Source organism: Rhea pennata, chromosome 10, assembly GCF_028389875.1.
Source record: "Rhea pennata isolate bPtePen1 chromosome 10, bPtePen1.pri, whole genome shotgun sequence".
Classification (NCBI taxonomy): Eukaryota; Metazoa; Chordata; class Aves; order Rheiformes; family Rheidae; genus Rhea; species Rhea pennata.
In genome coordinates, this window is record NC_084672.1 from 22389395 (window position 1) to 22397121 (window position 7727).

General features: G+C 53.9%; 1 protein-coding gene across 2 annotated transcripts; it reads left to right on the top strand.

The window, feature by feature from the left end:
• The first annotated feature begins 518 nt into the window (after nt 1–518).
• STOML1 (stomatin like 1) lies at nt 519–7453 on the top strand. 2 transcript variants are annotated; one of them, XM_062583597.1, is made up of 7 exons: nt 519–1474; nt 1710–1816; nt 2304–2453; nt 2751–2954; nt 4118–4340; nt 5217–5429; nt 6304–7453. In XM_062583597.1, the coding sequence occupies exons 1-7, from the start codon at nt 1327–1329 to the stop codon at nt 6504–6506; spliced, it is 1248 nt and encodes a 415-aa protein (XP_062439581.1). In that variant the 5' UTR covers nt 519–1326; the 3' UTR covers nt 6507–7453. The 2 variants fall into 2 exon arrangements, with proteins under 2 accessions (XP_062439581.1, XP_062439582.1); XM_062583598.1 differs by having other exon boundaries at nt 5220–5429.
• Nucleotides 7454–7727: the final 274 nt, after the last annotated feature.

Consider the following 7727-nt stretch of genomic DNA (forward strand, 5'->3'; position numbering starts at 1 on the left):
AGGGGGGCGTCCTGGCTCCCACCCCGGGGAGCGGTTATAGGGCAAGGATACCCTTCAGCTGCAGCAGAGGACTCTGGACTTCACCGCGGTGCGAGTCTGGGCGGTGGGGGCGACTGCTTGGCTGCAGGGGCTCGTTCTGCGTTTAGAGCAGTGTGTCGTGCCCCTGCTTTAGCCCTGGGGACTTTAATATGGTGACGTCTGCTAACCCCTTCTCGGTAGCGCTGGTCAGGGCTTTGCAGGGTCTCGGCAGTCCTTTGCAGGGTGCTGAGATGGTTTCTGTGTACGCGGATAAGCAGAGGAAGGGAGGAAGGATTGCCCGAAGCCGAGCAAAGCTGCTGTCTGGCTCTAGGGGCTCAATGGCCCCAGCTCGTCCTGGCCCCCCAGCGCTGGTGTCCCTGCAGGGACGTGGCATGATAGGGTGTGTAGCTAGGTGGAGGGTGGGTGCTGCTGAGCTGGGTCTCCCAGTCTCCAGGGAAGCCTGGGGGTTCCCATCCTCCGGGTGCAATGCTGCACTGTAGCACCCGCAGCAGGAGCTGCTCTGGGAGCTGCGGCTGTGTGAGATCCCAGGCAGCAAGTGCGGGGAGCGGGGCCTGGAGCAGATAAGGGGCTGTGGCACGGTGACAAGGCCGCACAGGAGTAGGAATTGCTGGGAAAAACAGCTGTCCCTGTTCCCTATGGGGCTGGAGAGCCCTCCGGAGCCACTTGAGCTGCACGTGCAGTGGAGGATCCGGTCCTCCTCGCGTCTGGAGGAGTAGTTCCCTTGAAAGGCCCATGCAGAAAAACTCACCAAGCTGTTTCCTCCTCCTGCCGTCAGCAGCCACATGACGAGTGAACCAGGAAGCGCTCGCAGCCTCCCTCCTTCCCACTGCAGCATCCTCGCTGGGGAGACAGCGGCCAGCTCTCGCCCCGCAGAGGGGCGGCTGGCAGGCAGGGCCACCCGGGGGGGCCTGGCAGAGCCCTCTCCGTTACTGGCTTTTGTATTTTTTTCTAGCATCCTTCTGACTTGCATAACAGGGCAGGGAGATTTGCAGCAGCCCCAGACAAACGAGGGTTGGGCAGGGACAGTGTGTGCCTGAGCTGCTGGGCTGCCCGTGCTCCCGGGGACCAGGCAGTGCTCCAGTCTCCGCTCTGCAGCACTGGTAAGGGTGGCAGGGCTCCTGGGGGAGGCAGAGGCTGCGCCAGGCTTCAGAGGTGCTCAGCGGGCAGCAGCGGCAGGCGCAGGACTTGCCACCTCAATGGCAGAGGAGAGACAGGCTTAGAGGGCTCTGGGTGCAGGGAGCCGGGCTCCTCCCCAGCTGAAGCACCAACACCAGGGCTTGGGACATCATGTTCAGCCGGTCAGGATACCAAGCCCTTCCCTTGGGAGACTTTGACCGCTTCCAGCAATCCAGCATTAGGCTCTATGGTGCCCAGAAAGGCTTCTTCTCATTTGGATCCAAGCAAGACCCTCTGGGGCAGACCTCAAATGCAGCAGGTGAGTCCAGGCCAAGGGAAGAAGGCTGCCTTCATCCCTGGCCCAATGGTCATTTTTGCTGTAGGGTATCACACCAGCTGCGTGCCCTGCACCCTGCTGGCCTCCCCACCATTAATGCTGGAGCAAGGGATGCAGGACCTGCGGAGACAGAGGCTCCACTTGGGATTTATGAACAGGGAAGGGGCTAACAGGCCCATCAGAGCTGGGGCAGACATTCCCTTTCATCCTCCTGCAGATTCCTCACAGGGCTGGCTGTCCTGGATCTGCCATGGGATTATCACATCCTTGGTCTTCTTGTTGATGGTTGCCACCTTCCCCATCTCGGGCTGGTTTGCCTTCAAGGTAAGCAAGGACAGAAGGTGAGGAGCAGGTCAGTAAAACCTGTCCTGGGGGAGTCATTCTCAGCTCTCTCTCCTCCCCCCCCGAAGATGCAGCCCCAGTGCTTTTGCACTGCGGGCTGTGAAGGGACCAGGTTATGCAGCACAGAGAGGGCCTGCTTTGCCCTTGGATGACCCTACAGATCTGTGGCAGACCACAGAGTGGTCTTCTCCCCCAGCCTGCACCCTGGCAGCTGCGGGGGGCATATGGCTCAGGCTGCAGAGACTGGCAGTGGATGACTGCAGCTCTGTGGTCCAGCATCAAGCTTGATCTGGCCCCCAGGGCAACCCCACACAGGCTTCACCAGACTTAAAGACATCTGTATGTGCTGGTGGAAGCCCTTCAGGAGAGAAAGGATAGCTGTAGCAACTTTTTTTTTTTTTTTTTTTTTTTTTTTTAAAGGTTTATTTACTCTTTTACAGCTGTTCTGGTCTAAATGTTCTCTTCCCAGATCGTGCCCACCTATGAGCGAATGATCATCTTCCGCTTGGGCCGCATCCGGGCACCGCAGGGGCCAGGCATTGTCCTGCTGCTGCCTTTCATCGATAACTGGCAGAGAGTGGATCTGAGGACAAGGGCCTTCAACGTGCCACCCTGCAAGGTGAGCTGTCCCATGGCCTCAGGACAGGGTGGGGACATATCTCTAAAACATCCAGAGCAGCTTTTTGCAGCTGTTTTTTAAAGGGGTCTGGCTCTTGGCTCCTTGCATGCACCCAGCTGTCTCTTGAACTTCTACTTGCATGCCCTTGGCACCAAGTGCAATGTAAAGCTGGCAGCTGCAGGAGAAAAGAAGTTAATATCTTTACTCCTAGGCTCTGAACACAAGGGGTGGGCCACAGGGCAGAAAGGGGGAGAGATCATGGCCCAGGAGCGGCAGGCCTGACTCTCCTCTGCACAGCTGACCTCCAAGGATGGTGCCATCATCTCGATGGGCGCTGATGTCCAGTTCCGGGTATGGGACCCAGTGCTGTCCGTCATGATGGTGAAGGACCTCATCGCCACCACTCGTATGACAGCGCAAAATGCCATGACTAAGACCCTGCTGAAGAAGAGCCTTCGTGAGATCCAGGCCGAGAAGCTGCGGATTGGAGAACAACTGCTAGTAAGGACTGCCCTAGCCCTGCACAGAGCTCCCACTCTTTCCCCAAACTCTTGGGCTCTTGATGTGGAAATAACTGTAAGGGAAAACTGTAGCTGTTTCCCCCATGTGGAGAGAGTCCAACTGGCTGCGAAACCCTGACAAAAAGCAGGGAGATGAGAAGTAGTAGTGTTTAATGTGGAGCAGGTATCTTCAACCTCTGACTGCGGATCTCTGTACATCTATGGCTTATATCCAAAAGGTCTGGTTATAGAGAATAGTCAATGTGTTTTCAGAAGGTTTAAATTTGACTTCTACCTCTCCACTGGGAAAATGTACTGAGGGACTGCGAGCTGGAAAGAGCTTTTAGAAAGAGAAGCAGGACCGCTGCAGGGGGAACAACTACCCTGCCACCTGCACATCTAGGTCAAGCCAAGACCTTGTGGGTTAAATGGCTGCTAGGGAAGTTTGGGAGAGAGGTGAGGGGAGTCCATAGGGCTGGGAAGAGCAGAGCTCCAAGATCGACCATCTGTGGGTTGGGGGGAAGGCTCCACCTCTGGCCAGTATTCAGTTGAGTTGCTTGGTTAAAGACATTCCCACCTTTGGGCAGGAAGAGATGATGGTTGGGAAGGTCTTTGGGATATACAGGTATCTCAGTGAGTCTGGGATGGTTTTGAGACCAGACATGCTGCCTGCTAAAGCACTACCCTAGGCCATGGTGCCCGTGGGAGATGGAGGATAGGGGTCAGCCTGGGAGGGGGAAACAGGGAACGAGAGAGAGCTGTCCTTCCTGCCCTGACCTGCTCTGATCCAAGCTGGGCAAGCAAGCAGCCCTTTGCCTGCCCTTGCCTCCCCATCGCGTGCAGGCTCTGTATATCTCAGTGACCACGCACAGCACTGTTAGGCCTCTCAGGGCTTCATAACCCCATTCAGAGCTGCCTGGCTAGACCGCAGCTGGCTTCACGCAGAGGTGGCTCTCTGTCCCTGGCTCCCAACTCAGGGCATATGATTGAATGTGAGAGCAGCCAGACTGGGCCATCTCTTCCAGCACCCCACTGCTAAAAGCAGGTAGAAGCAGAAGAGTAAAATAAGCTATTATCAAGGATGCTGTGGAGGATGGCCTCCCTGACTGTACCCAGCTCTGGACTGAGCTGCCAACATCTCTTGCTCTGTTCCTGGCTCTATAGGTTGAGATTAATGACATGACCAAGTCCTGGGGCCTGGAGGTAGATCGAGTGGAGCTGACCATGGAGGCCGTGCTGCAGCTGCCCCAGGAGAGCATTACGGGCCCCCTCGCCACCCTGCCACCAGTGCCGGGGCTGGAGGGGCTCGACAGCACCATTCAGCAGCTGGCTGCCCATCTCTTCAGCAACACTCTGACAGGCAGTGCCAACAGCACCCCAGAGGCAGGTAACCAGCTCTAGAACCACCACTTGTCTGTTACGTGGGTGTCTGTCCCTCCAGTCCAATGACCTTTGCATCTGCTGGTGCTTTCCCTTGTGTTTTACAGAGGAGTCAAAGTCTCCAGGATATGATGTTCCTATGAGCGCAATGCAAATAGGCCGACAGGGAGAGCAGAGAGGACTATCTAGGGCACAACTCAATACAACATTCAGCACAACACAAACTTTACAATAAGACATTGGAGAAACTGCTGAGGAGACCAGGAACGTAGCTGTGGGAATCTGGGCTCCAGGGATGAATGTGTTTCTGTGACAACTGAGATCTCACCATTTACATCAGGGCAAAGCCAAGGAAGGCCATGCAATTTCTGAGACAGCCGATACTCATGTTTGAAGGAACATTTGGGTGGGATTTGGCTCAGAGACTGTGTGTTGTTGATAATGATACTAAGAAGGAAGCAGCCTGGTTTGGTGTAGAGAGTTTAGCCGCGGTTTAAAAAAGAGGGGATTGGTTGGGGTAGCCATGATAAGATTTCTTGCCAGGTGCTTTGAATCAAAGGTAGGAGATCTCAAGACCCATGTATTTGTTCAGGTCCCTTGTTCTTTCCAATAAGAAAAAAGATAGGCTGCAACTGTGGGTCTTTGGCTTAGCTAAATATCTTACTTCTTCAGGTATTTTGGCTCCAGGAAGATCAGGGCAAGTAGAAAAATGAAATCTGATGGGCGCTGGAGGAGGATATGACCTGCTGGCCCATATTTCAGAAATTCTTGCATCCATTGCTTGTGGATGCAAGCAGACCAGCTATAGTCAACCAACCTGCCTTCATCCAAACACTCCCTCTCTTGCTTCCCCTGAACCCCATTTCTGTGCCTTTGTCCCCAGCAGACAGCATGGAGATTGTGAATGAGGTGGAGTCTCCCACTGCTGCCATCCCCACCGCCAGCGCCAGGAGGAAACCCAGCGCAGACGAGCTGCTCTCAGCTGTGGAGCTCTTCCTGTCTGAGCAGTTAGTCGGCCAGGTGGGAGCATCTTACCAGGTCAACATCACCCTGCCGAGCGGAGCCCGGAGCACCTATTTCATTGACCTTTCCTCAGGTCACTGCTCTTCATTCTTTGGCATTGGCATGTTGGGGATGGGAAGGTGTACTGGGCTTGTGTCTCCTTTGCATGCTGCATACCCCACTGAACTCCTTGTGGAGGGGATCCCCAGGCAGGGAGGCCCCAAAAGCATCCTATTTGCTAGCTCTGTGAAAGGCGCACTGGGGTCTTTCACCCGAGCACTGCAGTTTGTCAGTTCTGGGCTTGAGTCTATGCTCCCTGGAAATCCAAAATGTAATTTGCTTTGGGTTAAAAACATGGATATTTTTCTTCCTTCTTTTTTTCCTTCTTTTTTCTTCTTTTTTCTTTTTCTTCCTTCTTTTTTTCTTCCTTCTTTTTTTTTTTTTTTTTTTTTTTTTTTTTTTTTTTTTTCATTTAGAAAGACAGCATTAATGGAAACTTGGCAGCCAGGTGTCCCTGTGACTGACTAAGTGAGACTGTTAAAGGACTGCAGGACCATAGTTGGGTGTGTAAGGTCATGTCTACAACCAGCTCGAGCAGGTAGTGATGGAGCAACACATGTGGATAGCACCTTGGACATGTGCATGCCGGCAGGCATCCTCAAAGCACCCATTGCCCTCACAGATTTTTGCAGGCACCAGTGATGGTTTTCCTGGTGACTCTGACAAAATAGGACAGGGCTTGGAAGTGAACTACTGAAGCAGGACATTAGTGGAGCAATGCAGGAGAAATTTTTCTCCATGTTCCCTCTTCAGTAAGGACTCCTTCCTCCAAAATCACCCTGCCAGGTTCTTGTCTGTCACCAGATCCAATTCAATCCATGTGAAACAGTGAGGGGAAAGCTCTAATAGGCAAACCTGCATCCTGAGGTTCACTGTTTCTTCTCCTCCTACCTGTTTGTGTTCTATAGGCAGTGGGCGAGCTGGCCGCGGATTGCCAGAGAGCAGCCCTGATGTGGTTCTGGAGATGTCAGAGAAAGACCTGCAGGACCTCTTCCTGGGTGAACTTCGTCCCTTGAGTGCCTATATGAGTGGGAGGCTGCAAGTGAAAGGCGACCTGCACGTTGCTCTGAAGTTGGAGGAGCTTTTCAGGGCGATGAAGCAACGTAGATAGAGCATGTGTGTGGGTGTGAGTCTGTGTGTCCATGTGTACATGTGTCTTTGTATGTGAGCGAAAGGCACTGGAGGGGTAAAGTCAGCAGAGGTGGGGAGTGCAGGGGTGCTGCATAGCGAGGGCCTTGCCTTCCCCACTTTGGAGCTCATGCTGTCCCCTCTGCAAAGCAGTAGGAGTCGCATGTGAGCAGGGAAACTGAGGCAATAGAAGCCCAGAGATCTCCCCTGTCCCTCAGGTTCCCACCCTCTTTGGGGTGAGCTCTGTTGCTTGTCCTTGCTCTTTTCTTTCCCTCCCCTCCCCACCCTTGCCCACAACTTTTCTAGTTGAGAACAAGTTGGCACCCCAGCTTGTGTCCAGAGAATCCCCATGTCCCTTAGCCAAGAGCTGCTGCAGGGCATAGACCAATGTCTTGATGCCTCCTCAGCGGTGAAGGGAAGAGTGGTTGGGCTCCCCTGGGAGATCTGGGGATGAGAACCCCTTGGGGACCTCATACTGGAAGGGGCAGGAGGTAAAAGTGCACTGGACTGGGAAGAGCTTAGGGACATTGTAACCAAATCAGCTTGACAGAACAGCAGCCATGGGAGTGAGATGGCACAGAGGGGAGATCGTGAGTGGTCAGTGTAGCTGAAGAGAGACAACAGAGCAACTGGGCCAAGCTGGATGCCATGAGTGGGCTAGTGTTCAGGTCCAGCATGGCACTGCTGACCCCAGTGTTTCCAGGGGAAGAAGCAGAGGTTAGGGAATGGCCCGCCCAGATGTGCCTGGGCCTTCCCGGCACAGAGGTTCGTAATAAGTGATTGCGCTAATTTGTGCTTCAAAGTGCTTTTGCATGCGTGCTGTGAGGTCTGTCCGCAGGGTACGCATGGACTGTATATAGGCATATATAGATATTTATTTATTTTGTAAGCTTCCTTTCTATCAACTCTTGATTGACAATAAACCTGTTCTGTGGCCTTGCCTGGGGGCAGAGAAGATCTGATGATTCCGTGAGCAGACGAGGCATGTGGCCAGGACCCAGGTGGGCTCTGCACCCTTGCCTGCCTTGCTCCATCCCTTGGTGCCTTAGTTTCCCCTTCTGTAGGCCTAGGGGTGTGTAAAGCTGTGCAAAGCACTGCGAGATGTACGGAGGTCACATGTTGGCCAAGGCATCAGAGCTGTCTTTGCTGTTGACGTTAAAAAATGTGGTACAATGTACTCAAGCCCCGGGCTGTGATGCCTCTG

What these genes read in the sequence shown, in the direction of transcription:
- STOML1 (XM_062583597.1), top strand. Translation starts at nt 1,327, where the DNA reads ATGTTCAGCCGGTCAGGATACCAAGCCCTTCCCTTGGGAGACTTTGAC. An exon ending in TCAACGTGCCACCCTGCAAG is followed by an intron (nt 2,454 to 2,750) that starts GTGAGCTGTCCC and finishes TCCTCTGCACAG; the next exon opens with CTGACCTCCAAGGATGGTGC. An exon ending in CAACAGCACCCCAGAGGCAG is followed by an intron (nt 4,341 to 5,216) that starts GTAACCAGCTCT and finishes CTTTGTCCCCAG; the next exon opens with CAGACAGCATGGAGATTGTG.